Consider the following 22,432-nt stretch of genomic DNA (forward strand, 5'->3'; position numbering starts at 1 on the left):
CACACATGGAGGGGCCTTCCAGACACCGACAGACATGGGGTTGGCACAATGGGCACTGTCGGCATCAGGCTGGGATCAGCAAAGCCAGAGGGCATGAGTCCTGCAGCCCCTGCCTGGCGGGTTGTCCTGCTGTGTGTGAGAGAGGCTGGAGGAGGGTGGCAGGGGTGGCAGGGACAGGCCCAGCAGTGGCTCTGGTGGACAGCAGGTATCTTGGGAGCAGGATGGGTGGGGGAGACGTGGCCTTCTCCCCAGACCCCAGCAACAGTCTGCACGCAGAGGGCTCTACCCACACCTGTGAACCAAAGGAGCCAGGCTCACTTTGTCCTTCCAGGCCGGAGGAGCCCCGCTGTGAAGAGGAGAGGGCTGCCCTCCGCCCAGCCCAGCTGGGGCCATGCTCCCCCACAGCAACGCCAGCCTCTGGACCACGGCATCCTGGGAGCCATTTGTGCTGCAGGGGTTTGGGGGCGGGGTGGAGCCCCAGGCCCTGCTCTTTGCGGTGCTGCTGGGCCTGTACGTGGTGAGCGTCCTGGGCAACTTCACCATGGTGGCACTCACCAGCCTGGACGCCCACCTGCACGCCCCCATGTACTTCTTCCTCAAGAACCTGTCCCTGCTGGACCTGTGCTACTCCTCGGCCATCGCGCCCAGCGCCCTAGCCAGCGCCTTCTCCCCACCCAAGGCCATCAGCTTTGCCGGCTGTGCCGCCCAGCTCTTCTCCTTCTCGCTGCTGGCCACCACAGAGGCTCTGCTCCTGGCCGTGATGGCCTATGACCGCTTCCTGGCCATCTGCAGCCCCCTGCACTACCCTGCAGCCATGAGCCGCTTGGCCCAGGTCCGCCTGGTGCTGGGCGCCTACTGTGGGGGCAGCCTCAACGCCCTGGTGGAGACCAGCCTCACCTTCCGGCTGCCCTTCTGCAGCTCTACCCGCATTGACCACTTCTTCTGCGATGTGCCCCCACTGCTGCGCCTGGCCTGTGCTGACACAGCCCTCAACCAACGCGTCATGTTCGCCATCTGTGGCCTCATCATCGTGGGCACCGCGCTGGCGGTCCTCGTCTCGTACGGCTACATCGTGGTGACCGTGCTGGGAATGCGCTCGGGGTCAGGGCGGCACAAGGTCATGTCCACCTGCGGCTCGCACCTGGTGACTGTGTCCCTGTTCTACGGCACTGTCTTTGTCGTGTATGGCCAGCCCAGGGGCGTGGGCTCTGTGGAGCAGGCCGAGGCCGTCTCCATCTTCTACACCCTTGTCATCCCCACGCTCAACCCCCTCATCTACAGCCTGCGGAACCGGGAGGTGAAAGAAGCGCTGGGGAGGCTGGGGCACAGGTGCGCGGCCGCGGGCAGGACGGGGGCCAGGAGAGGCCACATCTGGGCCCCTTAGAGCAAGGCCCCTGCCCCTCTCCTTGTTCCAAAGCTGCTGTGCCCTCCCGCTCCTCTCTGTGCCCCGCCACAACCCCAGGATCCGTGTGGGCCAGTCGTTGGGTCTCTGAACCGCTCCATGTGGCTAGTGCGCGAGGGTCGGACACTGCACGGCAGGATCAAGCAGAGACCGGAAGAGCCCAGGCCTCCGCGCCCCAGGGGCAGCTGGCCGCAGCCGGGGTCTTCCTCGGCATGAGCTCCAGGTGGTCACATGAACTGGCCTTCCTGTGAGGGGCCCCGGCCACCGCACAGAGCCAGGTTCCTGCACATCATCAGTCCCGGGGTTCCTTCCGTGCCACCACACACCAGCCAGGCGGCCGGCATTCCCAGGAGAATGATTCTCTTCCCACACACTGTCCAGTATGAACCACAGTCTCTGCTCTGCCCAGCCTGCCTGCTAGGCTCAGCCCACCTGCTCGGGCCAGCCCGCCTGCTCACCGTCACTGTCCAGTGGCCGCGAGTCTCCCCCATTTGCAGACACTGGGTGCTCTTATAGGAGGAGAGCATGACTTTTCCCCACCGTTTCTACTGTACTGTTTTCTTTTTTATGCTGACTGCAGAAATGATCTTTTCACTTGGGGTTTGCACATGAACCCCCTCGGGGCTTCCATGGCATCATTCCCGAGAAATCTTCGCTGAGTCTGTTGGTCATCTTCCTGAGGACTCTGTTCTGTGGCGTGTTCAGAGAAGGATACCCAAGAATCCCAAGGTACTCATGTCTGCTATAGTCCACGATCCTTGTGGCTTATGCAGATGGAATTCGGCTCGGTGCCTCTTTGGGGTGGCGGCTGCACTGGTGACTGCCCCTCGAGCATCCGGCTGGCTGCTGTCAAACACCTTGTAAGTGACTCCCTTTCTTGAGTCTGTCTTTTTTGCAAACCCCTGGAGTTTCAGAAGTAAAATAGCAGGAACCCTTTATTGTCTATGAATACATGCAATAAATTATGGGCAATTAATTACAGAAACAAAACGTACATGGATACTTCCAGTGCACCTCTGGGTTGGGCGACTGGTGGCGTGTGTGTGTATGTGTGTGTGCGTACCTGTGCGTGCACATATGTCTGTAAGTGTGCCACTTGGTCGTTCACCTGATGATCACACCCCATTGTGTGTGTGTGTCTGTATGTGTGTGTGCGTACCTGTGCGTGCACATATGTAAGTGTGTCACTTCTTGGTCGTTCACCTGATGATCACACCCCATTGTGTGTGTGTGTGAGTCTGTGTGTGTGTGCATGCCTGTGTGTGCACATGTAAGTGTGCCACTTGGTCGTTCACCTGATGATCACACCCCATTGTGTGTGTGTGAGTGTGTGTCACTTCCTGGCCTTTCATCTCACGGTGGACTCCTTGGTTGATTCCTCATTTTGGCGACTGTGGACATGTGGGAACGGGGGTCTCGTTGATGCCGTCTTCCTCCTGCTCCACACTGGAGCCGCATGTTAAGTCGGGGTTCCCCTTTCCACACCCGGCTGTGACTCACGGTGGTTTTGAGCCGCTCGGTGCAGAGCTGTGCTCAACTTGCTCCAGCTGGTTGGCATTTTCGCATCTATGGGCAGACGCTGCTGTGCAGTCCGTCTAGGAGCTGTGTGTCTGCTTGGTTTTGATCTCAGAACGCTGCTGGCTTCGTAGAGCGTGGCAGCGTGGCAGCCCTTTGGCTATCCTGCAAGAGTCGGAAGCCCTGAGCTTAGTTCCTCCTGAACACGGTGCGGGGGCCGGTCCCGGACTTCTCTGTAATGGCTGGCTGTGAATTACAGCTTCAGCACGGCTGTGTGAGGAGGCTGTACCTCTGTGTCTTCTCGATTTAACCCCGGCAGTGTGGCCAGGAACTTGCCCATCTCCTCAGAGCTTCTGAAGCCGTGGCAGACGGCTGCTCGGAGCAGCTTATCCCTGTGGTGTCTGCGACAGTATCTGCCTTTGGACCTCATCCTCTGGATCCTTTGCTAAACGGCTGTAACAAGTAGAGCTGAGCTGATCTGAAGCCAGGAGCCAGGAGCTTCCTCCGGCTCTCCCAAGGCTTTGGGCCGTCCTCTGCTGCTCTCCTAGGCCACAGGCTGGGATCTGGGCAGGAAGCAGAGCAGCCGGGACACGAACCGGTGCCGCTGTGGGATGCCAGTGCTGTCAGGCGGGGGTTGAGCCACTGCACGGGCCCCACACGCTCCCATCCAACACCGTGCTGTACACCACGCATGTCCATGGGCCCACACGCTCCCATCCAACACCGCGCTGTACGCCACGCATGCCCACGGGCCCACACGCTCCCATCCAACACAGTGCTGTACGCCACGCATGCCCACGGGCCCACACGCTCCCATCCAACACCGTGCTGTACGCCACGCATGTCCACGGGCCCACACGCTCCCATCCAACACCGTGCTGTACGCCACGCATGTCCACAGGCCCACACGCTCCCATCCAACACCGTGCTGTACGCCACGCATGTCCACGGGCCCCACACGCTCCCATCCAACACCGTGCTGTACGCCACGCATGTCCACGGGCCCAGAGAAGCTGTTCTCCCTTTTGATTTGCTTCAGAAAAGTTTTTTTTTAATTTCCTTTTCAATTCATTCAATGAAAATTATTTATTAACTCAAAAGGATACAACTGAGATGTCGAGACTAAGAGGCATTCTTTCTTTCCCCTGGGAGAGATTGTGGGAAGCGGCTGTCACATAGCAAGTCCCCACTTCCCCAGGAGCCAGCCTCGGCCATGACGCCTCTCCACCCTCCAGGTGCAGACCCCAGTACCCTAAATCATGCAAATAGCTTTCACAGATGTAATTTTTTCTCTCAAAATAACCAGCTACAAACATTCTTTTTCCCAGACCGGCATATTTTGCAAACTCACTAGACTGGGAGTTTCCCGGCCTGGATTGTGTCTGACAATTCCTTTATGCATTCTTTTCACATTGCACAAGCTGTTCTGTGGCGGCTTAAGCGATGGTTATGCATATTTGTGAAGCGTGATGTGGCATTTCAAGGTGCCCGGCATGGCTGCCTCATTCCTCTGTGCCTGGAGTCTTTCAGCTTGTTCCTGATGTCCCCGAAAGCACACAGTAGGCCATTGTGAACTGTAGCCCACTTGGGTGCTTGGAATGCCAGGACTCAGTCCTCCTGTCTCAGAGTGTGGGGTTTCCTCCTGGCTCTCCAGCCTCCCACCACAGCGCCTCCCCCGCACAGCTGCTCCCCTGAGTCCAGCCCAGCTTCTCACCAGCCTCTCCACTGCCCAGCTGCTCCCTGGGACCAGTCCAGCTTCTCACCAGCCTCCCCCTGCACAGCTGCTCCCTGCGTCCAGCCCAGCTTCTCACCAGCCTCCCCCTGCACAGCTGCTTCCCTGCGCCAAGCCCAGCCTCCCTGGCCCCCCCTCAAGAGAACCTGTGTTTCTCTGTCTTTTCTCACACTCCACGAGGCTGTCCAGTCCCATCCACGGCACTGCACGCAGCAGGTGTCATCCTGCGACACTGGCTAAACTCCCACTGAATGAGTGCGCACCTTCTTCACCCCTCCATCTGTCCAGGCACCCGGGCTGAACCCCTAGCCCGGCTGATTCCACTTCCTTTTGTGTGTGTACTCACAAGTGGGAGAGTTTGCTGGAACCTTCTCCTTCCCTCCACAGTGGCTTCATTAGGCTCCAATCCTGTCGAGGTGGACTCAGATCCGAGTGACTTTTCTCCGCACCCTCACTGTGCTTCTTATGCATGGAATCTTACTCAGGCCACGCCAACTGGACTAGGAGAGCTTGGATTTCATTTCCCCAAGGGCTGGCGACACTGGACATTTTTTTTCCATTTTTTCCATACCTGTGTTAGCTGTTGGTCTTTCTCTTTTGAGAAATGTCCTATCAGATCTCTTATCAGTCGGCTTTGATGTCACTCACTGAACTTCTCTGTCCCCATGCTCTTTGGCAGGTGCATAGCTTGAAAGTGTTTTCTGCCGCAAGTGGCCTCTTTGCTGTTTGGGTCCCTTGCGAGCGTTCGCTGGTGCGCATCCCGTGACACCTGCAGTCCCCAAGTTGGTCTCACCAATGCGTCGCAAGCTTTCCCTTGCTTCTAGTAATCTCAATTTCAGTTCTAATATTCAGGCCTTTGATCCATTTTGAGTTGCTTTTCACATACAGTAAGAAACGGAGGTGCAGGGACACCCCGACTTCCCAGCACCACTGATCACACACGGTGCCCTCCTCACTGTACACTTGTGGCACCTTTTTCAAGAACCCGCTGAAGATGTCTGATCTTTACGTGGGATTCCACGTTTGCTCCGTCTGTGCTGGTGCCATGCCGTTCTGCTTACTACAGCCCTGAAGGAGGCCAAAAAATAAGGGCTTGTGGCGCCTCCAGGTTTGTTGTTTTTAGGCCATACTGCTTTGGCTTCTCTGTTCCAAACAATATTTTGATTGCTGTTTCCTAGTTCTGTTTGGAATGTCTAGCCTTTTCCATTTTGCATTGAATTTAAAAATCACTTTTGGGTAAAACGGCCATTTTAACAATAGAAATTCCTCCCAGCCAAGGACACAGATGCTCTTCACTTGGTTTCTCTGACGCTTCGCTGTCTTTGCTGCTTCCTGCCTCAGCTTACCCTGGGTGTTCCTCTGTGGGCAGCCATGGTGGAGGGCACTGCTTCCTGCCTCAGCTTACCCTGGGTGTTACTCTGTGGGCAGCCATGGTGGAGGGCACTGCTTCCTGCCTCAGTTTACTCTGGGTGTTACTCTGTGGGCAGCCATGGTGGAGGGCACTGCTTCCTGCCTCAGTTTACTCTGGGTGTTCCTCTGTGGGCAGCCGTGGTGGAGGGCACTGCTTCCTGCCTCAGCTTACCCTGGGTGTTACTCTGTGGGCAGCCGTGGTGGAGGGCACTGCTTCCTGCCTCAGTTTACTCTGGGTGTTACTCTGTGGGCAGCCATGGTAGAGGGCACTGCTTCCTGCCTCAGCTTACCCTGGGTGTTCCTCTGTGGGCAGCCGTGGGGGGGCACTGCTTCCTGCCTCAGTTTACTCTGGGTGTTCCTCTGTGGGCAGCTGTGGTGGAGGGCACTGCTTCCTGCCTCAGTTTACTCTGGGTGTTCCTCTGTGGGCAGCTGTGGTGGAGGGCACTGCTTCCTGCCTCAGTTTACCCTGGGTGTTACTCTGTGGGCAGCCGTGGGGGGGGCACTGCTTCCTGCCTCAGTTTACTCTGGGTGTTACTCTGTGGGCAGCCGTGGGGGGGGCACTGCTTCCTGCCTCAGTTTACTCTGGGTGTTCCTCTGTGGGCAGCTGTGGTGGAGGGCACTGCTTCCTGCCTCAGTTTACCCTGGGTGTTACTCTGTGGGCAGCCGTGGGGGGGGCACTGCTTCCTGCCTCAGTTTACTCTGGGTGTTACTCTGTGGGCAGCCATGGTAGAGGGCACTGCTTCCTGCCTCAGCTTACCCTGGGTGTTACTCTGTGGGCAGCCGTGGGGGGGGGGGCACTGCTTCCTGCCTCAGTTTACCCTGGGTGTTACTCTGTGGGCAGCCGTGGGGGGGGCACTGCTTCCTGCCTCAGCTTACTCTGGGTGTTACTCTGTGGGCAGCCATGGTGGAGGGCACTGCTTCCTGCCTCAGCTTACCCTGGGTGTTACTCTGTGGGCAGCCGTGGTGGAGGGCACTGCTTTCACAGCTTCTTTCCCAGCAAGCTTATTAACCATGTATAAAAATGCTACTGATTTTTGAGGTCTTGTTCGGAATCTTTTCTAACTCACTTCTCAGATTTAATAATCTCTTGGTCCAGGCTCTGAGCTTATCTACAGAATCATTACGAAGTATCTCACGGGCTCTCTTCCTACGGATTTGCCTTCCGTTTATCTTCAACTTCCTGCACTTGGTTAAGAACGGTATGCGTGAGAGCTGCTCTGTTCAGGCCGTAGCTCTCGCTGTCTCCCCATCCAGTATGTTAGTGCCAAGTCTGTCATATGCAGCCTTCATTGCGTTGAGCATCATACTTCAAAACCTAATTTGTTCAGGTTCTTTAAAAGATTTGTTTTATTGAGAGGCAGATCTACTCAGCCACCTGACACCGCCCACAGAGCTCAGGCATGTTTCCATCACAACTTCCAACCCACCTGATAAAAAATTCCAAGTAAGCCAAGAGAGCTCAGGGCACGCTCATGGAGCCTCGGATCCCAACGAAGATCCAACCACAACCCCTGCAGTTGTGGGAGGCCTGTGGGCACCATGGCCCCCAGCGTGGACGTCACAGCCCCCACCGTGGGCACCACAGCCCCATTGTAGGCAGTACAGCCCCTGCCATGGCAACACAGCTCCAGCCCCAGCTGTGGGCACCATAGCCTCAGCCGTGGGCAGTAAGTACAGCCCCGTCATGGGCACCACATCCCCTGCCATGGGTGTCATGGCCACCCCACGGACAGTACAGCCCCATCGTGACACCACAGCCCCAGCCGTGGGCAGTACAGCCCCTGCCATGGGCACCACAGCCCCCACCATGGACGCCACAGCCCCTGCTGTAGGTGTCACAGCCTCACCCTGGGAACTGGACACAGGCCTCCAACATGACTGACAGAAATCCCACTACTGCATCACGGCTCCTGCCTGTGAGTGGGCGGCAGGCCCCGTACCCGAGGAGTCCACATCCCAACAGCATCCTGCCTGCTGTGCCACACACCCACCCGGCAGCGGAGCGTGACTGCACACGAGTGAAACATCTCCTACCCACGTTTTCTCCAGCTGCACTTTTTGTCACTGGTTTAACAGAGTTCTGGACACTGTTTCTGACAGAATGAGTCCTTTGTCAGGTAAATGCAGCTGAGTGTTCCTTTAAATACCGATTATATCAACAGTACCGTTCACTACGCGGAAATTTTAAACTTTTCTCAAGATAACGTGTTGCTGTTGTCCTTTCTTGTGTATTGTCTGCCAACACAGGCTGCGTAGGAACAGCCCCATGTCACAGACACAGAGACATAGCTGGGATCTGAACCTTTGTGTCCACCTGTGCAGGGGAGCTCTGGTCAGCTGGCCCCCTCCCCGAGATCTCCGGGTGGACACACCCCCAGCTCAGCACTGGCTCTCACAGAGCAGCGTCTCTGGGGCCTCTGAGATCACCAGCAACACGCTGGGCACACACAGCACAGCCTGTGCTCTCCACGGGGTCTGTGCGCCTGGCCCGTGCTCCACCGCCTCAGCAAGCGCAAGGAGTGTTTCCAATGTTTACTGAACTGCTCTGGGCAACTGGGGACGTAGAGGCGAATTTCCAAGTGACAGAAATAATCAAGTGTCAGCAAAGCCAGTGTCAAAGATGAAACAGCCAAACAGAAAAAGCAAAAACATCACAGGGCCTGCTGGCTGGCAGGAGCCTGGATCTCCGCCCGCAGCATGCCTCCACCACCAGCCTGCAAGCGACTCTCCAGGCGAGCAGCCACCTCTGCATTGCCGGGACGTAAGCGAACTCAGCTAAGGAGAAAACACAGCTGTGCATGGTGGAAGCCAGCTGGCCACCAGCCGCCTCCAGGGGACCCGGCAGGGCCGACGCTGGCCACCAGCCGCCTCCAGGGGCCCCGGCAGGGCCGATGCTGGTGACACCACCTGCAGAGGAGTGCTCTATGTAAAACCTGACCCTGTCCCCAAAAGTCCTTGTCCACAAAGGCCAGATCTGCCCTCTCTGCTCCAGTCACCAACGGGGAGCCCAAGGAAACAGGGAAAGACCCCCATGCAGTCAGGCCCACCTCTTGGAGGGACAGCCTGTGCACAGCGTCACCCCTACCCCTTCTGCTGCTGGAGGCCCCTGAGCCCACCCGGGAGGGCCACCTGCGGCCACCCACCCTCCACCTCCCCTGGACAGCATCCTGTACCTGAGGCCCGTCTCCAATCTCCCTCTAGGACTGATCCACACGTGCCTCCTCCAGGCTGGGCCTGGGGCCTGCCACCTGCTCAGGCCTGACCTCACACCTGTCACAATGGGTCTCCACCACCACAGGATCGGAGCCTGTGGACTCAGGACTATGGAGGGGTGTGAGTGTGTCTGCCACTCACCTAGAAAGTATCCCCATATGTGCACACAGGCACTAGCCAGCAGTAACACGTCCTGCTTCACAGGCCCTGCAGAAACCCTTCCACGCCAAGGTCGAGCTCATGGCCAGCTCAGGCTCCGAGGGCGCGGGCGCGGTCCAGCTCTCAGCCTGCTCGGGCTCTGAGGGCGCGGCCTGCTCCGGCTCTTGGCCTGCTTGGGCTCCGAGGGCGAGGACGCGGTCCGACTCATGGCCAGCTCAGGCTCCGAGGGCGAGGACGCGGTCCGGCTCATGGCTTGCTCAGGCTCCCAGGGCGCGGGCGCGGTCCGGCTCTCAGCCTGCTCGGGCTCCGAGGGCGCGGACGGCTCGCGGCCAGATCGGGCTCCGAGGGCGCGGGCGCGGTCCGGCTCTCAGCCTGCTCGGGCTCCGAGGGCGCGGACGGCTCGCGGCCAGATCGGGCTCCCAGGGTGCGGACGCGGTCCGGCTCTCAGCCTGCTCGGGCTCCGAGGGCGCGGACGGCTCGCGGCCAGATCGGGCTCCCAGGGTGCGGACGCGGTCCGGCTCTCAGCCTGCTCGGGCTCCGAGGGCGCGGACGGCTCGCGGCCAGATCGGGCTCCCAGGGCGCGGGCGCGGTCCGGCTCTCAGCCTGCTCGGGCTCCCAGGGCGCGGACGCAGTCCAGCTCTCAGCCTGCTCGGGCTCCCAGGGCGCGGACGCAGTCCAGCTCTCAGCCTGCTCGGGCTCCCAGGGCGCGGACGGCTCGCGGCCTGCTCGGGCTCCCAGGGCGCGGACGGCTCGCGGCCAGATCGGGCTCCAAGGGCGCGGACGCGGTCTGGCTCTCAGCCTGCTCGGGCTCCCAGGGCGCAGATGCAGTCTTTGCTCGGCAGCATTGTTTCTACGACTTCACAGCAAACACCTGTGTGTGGCAGCCGGCCAGCGGCTCCCGCACCTCCGGCACCTCCGGCTCCATCCCTGCCGCACTTCCATACAGCACCGTGCCCCTCCCAGCACAGGGCTGCATGCCGTTCTAACACCCGTTGCAGCACGCTGGCATGTGAGGTCATCCAGCCTGTGTCTCCTCGCTGACCTGTCCAGACTATGCCCCCGCTGACCCTGCATGGCTGGCTGCTCCTTTCTGCCAACATCTGCTTTACACACAGTGCCTTCCCGTTCGGGCAGCTCCTCCTAAGACGCCAAGGGGGTGGAAAGTTCTGTCTTGCGGCATTCCTTCACCTCTGAGCGACCCTGTGAGGTCTGGCCGCTCCGCACATCGCCCAGCTGGGCAGCTCAGTGTCCTGCGCCTGTTAGTCTCGTGTGCCATTAACAGAATTCTCTGTAGTGATCCGTGTCCACTCAGTCCCTCGTGGCCTGCGCTGCAGGATTTCCTCATGGCACACACCACACCCCCGGAAGGACTTCCTTTCTTACGTGGCTCTGGGCCCAGGAAGGTGTCAGCACACCCACAAGTGGGGAGGGCACGGGTCACAGGTGTTCCCACAAGGGACAAGAACTTCATTAGACAGTTGGGCATGCCTACAAATGTGCCCACGGCCCAGGCCGGGTGCGGGCCTTGGCACCACTGCCATCAGATGGGTGCTGTCCTTGGCCAGTCTCCTGTCACATTACCCATGTCACCCTGACCTCTGGGCTCCACACTGCCCCAAGTCTGTCTCCAGAGCAGTTCACAGGTCAGGACCCCTGGGTCTGACCACCTGCATGGCCGCACAAGACCGTGGACTCCTCCAGAGAGTGCTGGATCCAGGGGCAGCCAGGGACCTCACACCGCCTCTGCCCCACGGCCAGCAGGCTCAGGCGCCCCCAGCAGCTCAGGGCATATCCCAGGGGTGCCAGATACACCATCACTCACACCCGACATTGACACCTACCATGGACCTCGCCAAATGCTCCACCTGGGGGCCAGCGGGTCCCTCGAGCACCCACTGGCCCCAGCCTCAAGGCTGCCCCTCACAACCGGACCGGACACTTCCATTCCCCTTAACAGTGATTCAGCATCGGACTGGCAACTGACAGCTCATGGGGCAGAATCACCGAGACCCTGCCCAGGCCAGCACAGTGCGGCGGGGCCCAGCAGGCTGCCCTGGGCCAGACTGCCAAGCAGATGGACACCGCACTCCCTGGGCGGCAGGTAGAAGCACCCAGTTACCCTGAGCACTGCCTTCCACACCATGCACAACTGACGGCATGGAAATGACTCCCAAGCTCTGCGCACCCAGCCCTCCTGCCTCCTGCTCGGCTACGTCAGGATAAATATAGACTTCGGGCTCTGGTAACTCCCTTCTTGCCTGAAACTGTCCTGCATGGCTCTGATTGGAGGATGAGAGCTTAGAAACCGCGGACGTTGGCGGCTCGGCGCAGTGGCTCTGGAGTGTCCGCAAGCTTGGGAAATGAAGACTCCTCCTCACGTCCTACACTGGGTCCAGCATGATCTCGCACTGCGCGACAATCGGGGCCTGAGCCCTGAGGTCAGCTGCCCTCCCACAACCAGCCTTCCAGAATGTTCCCTCCACCTCAAGACTCATGGAGTCCCCGGGAGAGCCCTCACCCTCCGTCCCAGGGCAGTGGTGTGTGCACAGGAGTGTGACAGCAGAAGAGTAAGGGCGATGATGGCTGGAGTTCCAGTCACCACCCTGGTACAAGCCCCCGATGGCCTGAGGCGAGAGGGTAGCAGAGGGCCGGCTCGGGGCAGGGGGCCTTGCAGAGGGCCGGCTCGGGGCAGGGGGCCTTGCAGAGGGCCGGCTCGGGGCAGGGGGCCTTGCAGAGGGCCGGCTCGGGGCAGGGGGCCTTGCAGAGCCTGCAAGGCGCAAAGAACAAGGCATGGAGGCTGCTGGCGTAGCGGGCTAATCCTCCACCTACAGCACTGGCTTCCTATACGGGCACTGGTTTGTATTCCAACTGTTTCAGTCCTGATCCAGTTCCGTGCTTGTGGCCTGGGAAAGCAGTGGAGGTCTTGGGACCCTGCACCCGCATGGGAGACCAGAACGAAGCTCCTGGCTCCTGGCTTCAGATGGGCTCAGCTCTAGCTGTTGCAGCCATTTGGGGAATGAAACAGCAGCTGAAAGATTCCTGCCTTTCTCTCTAAATCTGCATTTCAAATAAAAATAAGCAAATCTTCAAAAGAAAGTTAATTTTATCTTTGAAGTGAAAAATCTTTTGAAATCCATGCACAGCTTGCCCATGAACTCTGTGACTGCGGACACGGGAAGAGACACACACACACACAGAGCCACTTGCCCTAACTCCACATCTGCCCCAGCAGCTGCTGAGACAGGGCCTGGGGCGGGGCCTGCTATGGGATGGGGTGCCCACAGTGGGGCTTCACCGAGCACGACAGGCTCAGCACCTCACAGGTGCCCACCACCTGCCTCCAACAGGCTGTGCCAACCCAGCCAGGGCCCCCAGCAGGGGCCACCCACAAACACCCCAAGACCCACACTCTCCACCCAAAAATGCCAGAAACCAGCTGCCAAGTCACCCCGCATGTAAATGTTTTTTTATTGAGACAGGACAAGCTGCAGACAGACAGCTAGGCCAGGCCTCCCTCTCCTGGTCAGCCAGGCCCTGACCACAAGGCTTTTTTCGCGCCATCTGAAACCCTCCTCTGCACAGGGCTGCCACTCGCCACATGAACAGGGCAGGAAGACACATCTGCCGGACAGCTCACTGGATGTCATCGTCATCAAAGAGATCTTCAAAGTCTGGCAAAGGAACAGAAACATGGGTGACCATGGCCGGGGGACAGGCAGCCGCAGCGCCCGCCGTGGGTCCGAGGGCAGCTTGGATGGCTCTGGACAAGCCTGCCCGAGCCAAGCAGGACTCACACCCCGGGCACAGACACAGGCCTGGACAGCTGACCTGCGCTGCCGGTCATGGACACCATCACGACTGACGGAGCCTGGGGGACCCGGAGGCGCAGCACCCACCATCCGAGCTGGCACCCCAACGCTGCCTGGCTAGTGAAGCCTCGCGCTGCAACCAGGTCATGGGGCGGGCTGCATCCTAAGTCCTCACTCCATTCCGGGAAGGAGCTGGGCAGGGCTATGCGCTGCCGAAGGCACCCGAATCCAGGCTCAGCCGGCGAAGGGCCCAGGGCCGACCCTCAGGGGACAGCAGGGCCATGGCACCTCACTCCACTGACCAGCTGAGGTCCGGAGCCACACAGGCCCTGCTCAAACTCAACTGCCGGCTGGGCCGGCGCCGAAGGCTGCCTGCTGGCGCCAACAGCCAGGAGCGTCCCACCACAGCTGCTGCACCGGAGCAGGCTCACTCCCGCCACAAAGCTGCCCCTGTGGCCACAAGGGGAGGACAGTGCCGGCTGGGCAGCCCCGGGCGGGCCCCTCACCATTGAAGAAGTCCGCGTGCACCGCCTTCTCGTTGGCCGCCAGGTCCATCAGCAGCCCCGTGCTGCCTCCTGCCTGCGGGGAAAGGGGGGCTCAGTGTGAGCCAGAGAGTGGGCAGCAGTGCCCACAGTGCCCACGGCCTCCAGGACACGGCCAACAGGACCCACCACGGGAACAGACCCCGCGGGGAGCAGGTGACAAACTTACCTCCTGCAATTCCCCACACCCCCTGCCCACCTCGTCCAGGTCCACCCACACCCCGCGCCCACCCACAGCCCTGCCCACCTCGTCCAGGTCCACCTACAGCCGTGCCCATCTCGTCCAGGTCCACCCACAGCCCTGCCCACCTCGTCCAGGTCCACCCACAGCCCTGCCCACCTCGTCCAGGTCCACGCACAGCCCTGCCCACCTCGTCCAGGTCCACCTACAGCCGTGCCCACCTCGTCCTGGTCCACCTACAGCCCTGCCCACCTCGTCCAGGTCCACCCACAGCCCTGCCCACCTCGTCCTGGTCCACCTACAGCCGTGCCCACCTCGTCCTGGTCCACGCACAGCCCTGCCCACCTCGTCCAGGTCCACCCACAGCCCTGCCCACCTCGTCCTGGTCCACCTACAGCCGTGCCCACCTCGTCCTGGTCCACGCACAGCCCTGCCCACCTCGTCCTGGTCCACCTACAGCCGTGCCCACCTCGTCCTGGTCCACGCACAGCCCTGCCCACCTCGTCCTGGTCCACGCACAGCCCTGCCCACCTCGTCCAGGTCCACCCACACCCCGCGCCCACAGTGCCCACCTCGTCCAGGTCCACGTACGGCCCCGCGCCCTCAGGAAACATCTCGTCCACTGCCGGCTTCATCTCGGACCTGGGGAGCTCTAGGCCCACATCCGGCCCGGGCGTCACTTCCGGCCCGTGCCTGCCCGTCAGGTCTAGCCGCCGGAGGACCGCGACTCTGTGGTCTGCTCGCCTCCAGCCACCTGCCTGTCAATCAGCGGGGCTGGGCGGCGCCTGGGAGCGCCCGGCCTCTGGCTGCTGCTTGTCCAGTAGGGCCAGCGCCTCCTTGGTGGTCAGGGGCCACCCTGGACAAGGTGGGACGGCCAGTGCAGAGACCGCCAGAGCGGGTCAGGTGGCGTGGGAGCCAGGGGTGGCGAGGGCAGCCGCGGGGACAGAGCCAGGTGCAGGGAGAGGGGTGCTACTGGAGGTGCGGGTGACCCAGGCCCTCAGCAGACACCAAGTCAGAGCCGGTCAGTGAGTGTGACACTTGCTGGTGGCCAAGAGAAGCCGCCCCATAAACCAGTGGTTCCCCCAGCATGGAGGTGGGAGTGACCAGGAGTGATGGGGAGTGACCAGGAGTGACAGGGGAGTGATGGGGAGTGACCAGGAGTGACGGGGTGGGAGTGACGGGACTGACGGGGTGAGAGTGACCAGGAGTGACGGGGAGTGACCAGGAGTGACAGGGGAGTGATGGGGAGTGACCAGGAGTGACGGGGTGGGAGTGACGGGACTGACGGGGTGGGAGTGACCAGGAGTGACGGGGAGTGACCAGGAGTGACAGGGGTGGGAGTGACGGGACTGATGGGGTGGGAGTGACCAGGAGTGACGGGGTGGGAGTGACGGGACTGATGGGGTGGGAGTGACCAGGAGTGACGGGGTGGGAGTGACCAGGAGTGACTGACGGGGAGTGACGGGGAGTGACAGGGGTGGGAGTGATGGGGAGTGACGGGGAGTGATGGGGTGAGAGTGATGGGAGTGACGGGGTGGGAGTGACCAGGAGTGATGGGGTGGGAGTGACCAGGAGTGATGGGGTGGGAGTGACCAGGAGTGATGGGGTGGGAGTGACCAGGAGTGATGGGATGGGAGTGACCAGGAGTGACGGGGAGTGACGGGGAGTGACGGGGAGTGACGGGGTGGGAGTGTGGGAGTGACAGCAGGCCCCCAGGCAGAAAGGAAGTCCACCGCACTGTGCTGGTCCACAGGGGAGTTTATTGGGGGCGAGGTCAGGGCTGGCCAGTCACTTGGACCCCACTTGCCCCAGACTGGGCAGCAGGACCCAGGGTGGGGCCAGTCAGTCCTCCTGGTAGGGAACGTGGAAGCCCAGGGTGCTGCCCAGCGGGAAGTGGGCGAAGAAGGTGCGGGCCAGGTCCTCGAGCTGGGAGTAGGCGCCCTGCTCCTGCAGGTGCTGCACATGGTTCCAGAAGTCCGAGGTAGAAAAGGGCCAGTAGGGCATGGCCGGTGGCTCCGCGTAGGGATCTGGAAGACGGGCAGGCCCCAGCCCCTGAGGGTCAATGCAGAGTGGGGGGTCCAGCCACACAAGGACAGCATGGGGTGACTGTGTAGGACCCGTGGGGGCTCTGCTGGCCTGGACTTCAAGTCTAGAGGGGACATCGGGGTCACCAGGGCCCCTCCTGCCCAGCACGCCCCAGGCCTGCCAGGGGTCTCTGCAGGGTGGGCAGAGACCAGCCAGGGCCCCGTCTGCTCCTGTATTTGCTCCAGAGGAAGCCACGAGGTCCCCGTCCTCCTCCCCGCAGTTCCAGCAGAGCAGGGGCTCCCAGAGACCTACCTTCTGGCTCCTGCAGCGGCTTGGCTCCTGTGGGGGAGGGGCCATCAGCTGGGACTGCCCACCGCTTGTCCCAGCCAGACGTCCCCGGGGTCGTCCTGGGCAGCCCCTCACCTGCAGGAGGCCCCAGCAGGAGGCAGAAGGCCAGTGCCCACAACACGTATGCCTGCATCTTCCCCAGCACGGCCCTCCAGCAACGCTCAGCTGCTCCTGCAGCAGGGGTAGCAGAGTCAGGGCAATCGGAAGGGACTGCGTGTGGCCGTCCTCCCCTCACCCCGGCCAGGCGCAGCCTCACCTCTTGGGGTCCCCGCTGGCGTCCGCCCGGCCGGTGGTGGCCAGCGCCGGGCCTGCTCTTTATATAGGGCTGGGACAGGAAGGAAGCGACGCTGCTCAAGCTGTCCGCCTGCGCATTCCGTGCCCATGGGAGAAGCAGGGGCCTCGGTGCCCTTCAGGGATCCGAGCCAGCATCCCACTGAGACAAAAACACTGCTCAAGGCCACTCCCGCGCCTGCTGGACAGGGCTCAGCGCTGGCACTTGGAGCCCGACCGGCATCCACCGCACAGCCACATGTGGAGTCGGGGGCCAGACTGGCGCAACGCCCTACCCGAAGCTGCCCCTGTTGGACCAGGCTCAACAGGAGGAGCCCTCCCTCTCTCCCCCACCCCAGGAAACACCTGCAGCCTACCCACAGACACCTGCTGAGCCGTCAGGGCCACTCTGGGCTCTGTCCCTTGCCCTCGGGGACAGCAGTGGCCAGCAGCAGGTTGGCAGCCCACCCTGACTCACCCAGGCTCATGGTCTTTCTGTAGGGCAGCCTTGTGCTCCTGCCCCGTGGAAGCCAGAGGACCCCGTGTACAGGGAGGGTGTCCCTGTGGTCACTCTGTCCCCCATCCCGGGATCTTTGAGGATGTGGGAGGCTCGTCTCCTGTCCCCACGCGTCCCCACCACCATGACCAGACATGCTGCCCGGTGACGCAGGAAGTATGACCATGGCAGACATGTGGCCACCCACGGAGTGGGGCTTGGGCTCTCGCGCTGTCAGGAACCAGGATCCCGGCTGTGCAGGGAGGCTGGTGGCTCAGCTCAGAGCGGAACAGCAGACGGAGGGGAGGGGGTACAGGAACTCACAGCCCATGGGCCGGGAGCGGGGAGATCACCTCCAGCGCCTGACCCGCTGCAGCAGCTTCCTGTCCCCTGTCCATGATGACGCGCCCTGGGCGGTGGGAGACACACGGTGGCACGCCGACACCTGCTGGCCCGTGCACCTGCCCGTAGGGACAGAGTGGGTCCACCAGGCCACCCATACCAGCACCAGCTGTGCTCCCAGGCACCGCCCAGGGTCCTGTCGCCAACAGGGGAGGCCCCACAGCAGGAGTCGCCCAGGGGGGCAGTTAAGATGCAGGTACTGAGGCCTGGGACTCGGCATTCCTTACAAGGTGCCACATTGCTGAGCTCAGAACACACAGCCAGCCGTGAAACCCAAATGGCTCCCTGACCCGGGGGACCCTGACAATACAGCTCCCTCCCTGGCCCCTTGCTGGGTTCCCATTCAGGAGCTCAGGGACTGGCCCAGAAATCTGCATTCTTTTTTTTTCTTTTCAGAGGCAGACAAATCTTCCTTCCAGTGGCCCACTCCACAAACGCCTCAATGGACAGTGCTGAGCAGGGCCAAAACTAGGATCCGGAAGCTTCTTCTGGGTCCCCCACATGGGTACAGGAGCCCAGGCACGCCACTGCTGTCCAGGTGCATTAACAGGGACCTGGCTCAGAGGTGGAGCAGCCAGGACTTGAACTGGCACCATAGGTGGCGCTTTACCTAACGTTACACCTGGGAACCTGCATTTCCAACGTGTCTTCAGCCGCTCAGCCTGGCTGGGCAGAGCGTGCAGGCCAGGAGCCCAGTGTGAGCCTGGGCGTGCCCGGCCCACTCAGAGGCAGCCTGGAGGGACCACCTCCCACCTCCAGCTGGGCCCTACAGGGGAACAGGTGGGTGTTTGGCGCCTCCTGGTGGACGCCATGGGAACAGCAGCTGTGGCCTGTTGGACATCGCCCAGGGCTCCCCAGCCCCTGGCCGCTGCTCTCCCCGCTGTCCCAGAACAAGCACAGGCTCCTATTCCTGACTCAGCACCCCAAAGCTGAGCGCCTCAGGGCCATGGGCTGCACATCCACCCTTCCGCCAGCCCCCAGCAGCCCAGCTGCCCACCACGGTGTGGACTCTTGACAAGTCCACACTGCCTACATGCTCTGGCTGCCAACTCCTCCCCAGGGTCCCCCAAGGCAGATGGAGTGGGCCCTACTGCTTCAGTGTGGTCCCACTGTGGGCCCCACGCCCGCCCCCAGCCTGGGAACGCCCCATCCTCCCCGCCAGCCCCGGGGCTCTGTCCCTCTCCTGGCTCTCAGCAGCATCCAGCTGCCTCCCTGAGAGCTCGTGGGGCCTGGACGGTCCAGCCACGAGTGGGCCAGGGTTGGGCAGGCACTGCCTAAGCTTCCACTGCTCCCTGCAGTGCTGGCTGAGCCCCAAGGCATGCCAGACCCCTCTCGCTCTGGCAGCCCTGCCCCCCACTCTCTCTCTTGACCTGACCCCTTGGGGAGGGGGCCTCTTCTGGTGTCGCCCACATTTGCCCCCAGACCCCAGCGTTTGCTATTTCAATGTAAGAGCATGCCATTAAGCTGATGAATGTGAATGCACAGGCCCGTGCCGGGAGGCCTGGGGGCCAGTGTTGTGCAGGGAGGCCTGCGCGGCTGCAGGTGTGGGGGCCTTGGTGTGGGGGCCTGCAGCTGGTTTGGCCTTGGGGGGCCACTTTGTGTAGATCCCCAACTGCCACGAGCGAGCTCCACGGGGCACTGTGGGTACCCATCGCAACTCGGTCTCCAAGGGCTGGGAGGCTGGGGCCATGGCGGCTCCCCTCCCCAGAGCTGCCTAAAGACGCTGCCCAGACCCCCATTCCATCCAAGGGGGGCTCCTCCCGGTCTCGGGGGCAAGGAGAGCTCAGCGCACTCTGAGGACAGGGTGGGTACTCGCAAGCCAGGATTCCCAAACACAGGCATACACATCCCCCACACACGTGTGCCCACCCGCACCATGTCCCCACACCCACCCTGTCCTCACACACACGTGCCCACACACACCCTGTCCGCACACACACATGTGCCACACACGCCCTGTCTTCCACACACACGTGTGCCCACCCGCACCATGTCCCCACACACACCCTGTCCTCACCCACACCCTGTCCCCAACACACACCCTCGCCACACACACATGTGCCCACCCACACCATGTCCACACGTACAACCCATGTCCTCCACACACATACCCTGTCCCCACCCGCACCATGTTCCCACACACACCCTGTTCCCACACACTGTGTCCCCATATACACCATGTCTCCCACACACGTGTGCCCCTACACATGTGTCCCACACACGTGTTTCCACACACATGTTCACACACACACCATGTCCCCCAGGATGCCCAGGGCAGCTTTCCAGAGAGTGGCCATGTCTGTGTCTCCAGAGAAGAGGGGTCGCAGCCCTCCCATCCCGACCTGGCCCAGGCAGAGGCTCCCAGGCGTCCCCAGGTTCCAGCAGGCCAGGTCGGGGTCCAGAGTGAGCCGTGCAGGGTCAGCCCTGGCCGGCACTTCTCCAGCTTTCTGTTCACTGCTCGGGCCTCCGAGCAGTGTTGGGGTAAGGGACGGTGAGGCTGTGGTCTTCCTCTTCCCCAGGTTGGAGGTCGTGCTAGAGCCCCAGCCATGATCCCACCCACCCCACCCCCACTTTGTCCTGGGCTGCCTGCTTCTGGATGCACACCTGCCGCTGGACCGCCCTCCAGCCAGTGCTTGTCTGCAGTCGCTCTGGGGGCCGAGCTCTCGGGCTGGCTGGACTGGGCTGCTCCTTCCAACAACCCACTGGACACCGAGAGAGAAGGGGCCAGGCCAGAGCCTGGTGAGGGTCCTTGGGGGGTTGACCCTAGAGGCCGTCATCGCGGTGTGAGGTCTGGGGCGCGTGCCGGTGCGCAGGGGGAAGCTGACTCGGTCCAGCGGGCACTGCCAGGGACCGTGCTGTGGCCAGCGCCGGCCGCCCCGGGCGCACGGAACGCCCCGCCCGACGCCGGGCGGCGAGAATCCGCCCCGCTGGGCTGTAATTGCGCGGGGAGCCGGACTGGGCCAGTTCCTGCGGCCTGAAACAGGCCCATTGTTGAGCCATTCAGGGCCGCATAAAGGCTGGATTTATGGGAACCGGCGCCGGGCGAGTTTCTCAGCGCGGCCCGGGCGCCCCGGCAGCGCGCCCCCACCCCGCCCCGGCCCTGAGGCGGCCGCGGCTCCTGCGCCTTTGAGGGGCCCCGTTGGGGCCTTCCCCCAAGCAGGGGCCGCCCCCACCCTGCAGACACCCCCTCCCCGCCCTCCGACTGGCGTGGGTGGGAACAGAGACATGAAAGTGCAGGTGGCGGCCGCTCTGCATGCCTGTCCCAGGTTCCACATTTGCACAGTCGCCCAGGGAGCAGGTACCGCGGAGGGGGGATCTGTCGGCTGGCGCCGGCCCCGGGGGAGGAGGAGAGGGGACCTGGGGCTCCCAGCAGAAGGGCTGGGCCTGCCCAGGGCCGTCCAGAGTGTGCGCCCATTCCCAGGACGAGTCTGTGGACAAGCTGAGCACCGGCCGCCCCCTCCCTGGGCTCTCCCCTTTCCGCTGTCTCAGTGCCTTGCACCCCACACTCCCACACCCCTCGCCCTCCCAGCACCGAGACACAGGCCTGCTAGGAGGAAGGGCGTCTTTCTGTGCCAGGCAGGCTCAGCTGCCTCCCTGGCCTCTGTCCACCAACATACCTGCTCACACGACCCACACACGCGCAGACATTGTCACACACACCCCTGCGGTCACCATATCCACCAGGAGGAGGTTATGGCCTAGGGCTGAGGGGAAGCAGCGTCCAGCTCGCCAGGGAGGGGCACTTGGCATCTCCACATCCTGTCCTCCGCCTGTGGCCTTCAGGCTTGACTGGACCATCCCCACCTGCTCCCACCCAGCCCCCTCTCCTGTGGCAGCTTGGGAGCACGGGAAGGGTTGGGCTGAGGGCAGGCAGCAGCCCAGGGGTGGGGGGTGGGAGGTAGGCCTGTCCATCCTGTCCTGGCCGGGCCTACCTGGGACACGGCCACTGGGGGTCGCTGGAGGCCAAGAGCTGCTGTGAAACCCTGGTTTCCCAGGAGGACCCTGCCCAGGACTGGGACCCTGTGTGGTCCCAGGATGCACGGCGGCTAGTACAAAGCGGGTGTGCCTTCCTATGCGCCCCCGCCACACCCCTAGGGCCCCCGCTCCTTGGCGAGCCCAGCCCCTGCACGGTCCTGAGGAATCAAGGGCCGGCAGACGGTGGCTCAGCACAGGGAGTCTACGGAGACACAGGCCTCTGGCTCTCCAGGGACTCTGGCCCAGGTCACTCTGGCCCTTCAGGATGTGTCTCCCACCCATCACTGTTGTGAAGAGAGCTGCGGGACTCCAGACTATGGAGTCAAACTGTGATGGACAGGTGTCTGTGTGATGAACAGGTGTCTGTGTGATGGACAGGTGTCTGTGATGGACAGGTGTCTGTGATGGACAGGTGTCTGATGGACAAGCAGCTGTGTGATGGACAGGTGTCTGATGGACAAGCAGCTGTGTGATGGACAGGTACCTATGTGATGGACAGGTGTCTGTGATGGACAGGCGGCTGTGTGATGGACAGGTGCCTGTGATGGACAGGTGTTTGTGTGATAGATAGGTGTCTGTGTGATGGACAGGCAGCTGTGTGATGGACAGGTGTCTGTGTGATGGACATGTGTCTGTGATGGACAGGTGTCTGTGTGATAGACAGGTGTCTGTGTGATGGACAGATGTCTGCAATGGACAGGCAGCTGTGTGATGGACAGGTATCTATGTGATGGACAGGTGTCTGTGATGGACAGGTGTCTGTGATGGACAGGCGGCTGTGATGGACAGGCAGCTGTGTGATGGACAGGCAGCTGTGATGAACAGGTGGACAGGCAGCTGTGTGATGGACAGGCAGCTGTGATGGACAGGTGTCTGTGATGGACAGGTGTCTGTGATGGACAGGCAGCTGTGTGCTGGACAATCTTCTGTTTCTTCCTTTAACGTCTGTGGTT

General features: G+C 61.8%; 3 protein-coding genes across 5 annotated transcripts; 1 reads left to right on the plus strand and 2 right to left on the minus strand.

Annotated features, from left to right (window-relative positions):
* Nucleotides 1-391: 391 nt before the first annotated feature.
* LOC101518183 (olfactory receptor 9S13-like) lies at nucleotides 392-1,410 on the plus strand. The gene has a single exon (XM_058664310.1). It carries the CDS (start codon nucleotides 392-394, stop codon nucleotides 1,382-1,384), a length of 993 nt encoding a protein of 330 aa, XP_058520293.1. The 3' UTR covers nucleotides 1,385-1,410.
* Nucleotides 1,411-12,882: 11,472 nt separating this feature from the next.
* COPS9 (COP9 signalosome subunit 9) lies at nucleotides 12,883-14,668 on the minus strand. The gene is made up of 4 exons (XM_058664273.1): nucleotides 14,536-14,668; nucleotides 13,747-13,819; nucleotides 13,030-13,102; nucleotides 12,883-12,965 (listed from the first exon to the last, which is right to left on the minus strand). The coding sequence occupies exons 1-3, from the start codon at nucleotides 14,596-14,598 to the stop codon at nucleotides 13,065-13,067; spliced, it is 174 nt and encodes a 57-aa protein (XP_058520256.1). The 5' UTR covers nucleotides 14,599-14,668; the 3' UTR covers nucleotides 12,883-12,965; nucleotides 13,030-13,064.
* Nucleotides 14,669-15,703: 1,035 nt separating this feature from the next.
* Nucleotides 15,704-16,682, minus strand: OTOS (otospiralin). Of its 3 annotated transcripts, XM_004597415.2 has the most exons (4): nucleotides 16,593-16,682; nucleotides 16,412-16,507; nucleotides 16,301-16,327; nucleotides 15,704-15,990 (listed from the first exon to the last, which is right to left on the minus strand). In XM_004597415.2, the coding sequence occupies exons 2-4, from the start codon at nucleotides 16,467-16,469 to the stop codon at nucleotides 15,806-15,808; spliced, it is 270 nt and encodes an 89-aa protein (XP_004597472.1). In that variant the 5' UTR covers nucleotides 16,470-16,507; nucleotides 16,593-16,682; the 3' UTR covers nucleotides 15,704-15,805. The 3 variants fall into 3 exon arrangements, with proteins under 3 accessions (XP_004597472.1, XP_058520258.1, XP_058520257.1); XM_058664275.1 differs by lacking the exon at nucleotides 16,301-16,327; XM_058664274.1 differs by having other exon boundaries at nucleotides 16,301-16,507.
* Between the last annotated feature and the right edge of the window lie 5,750 nt (nucleotides 16,683-22,432).

The sequence above is a fragment of the Ochotona princeps genome, chromosome 5 (genome assembly GCF_030435755.1).
Source record: "Ochotona princeps isolate mOchPri1 chromosome 5, mOchPri1.hap1, whole genome shotgun sequence".
In the NCBI taxonomy this organism is placed as follows: Eukaryota; Metazoa; Chordata; class Mammalia; order Lagomorpha; family Ochotonidae; genus Ochotona; species Ochotona princeps.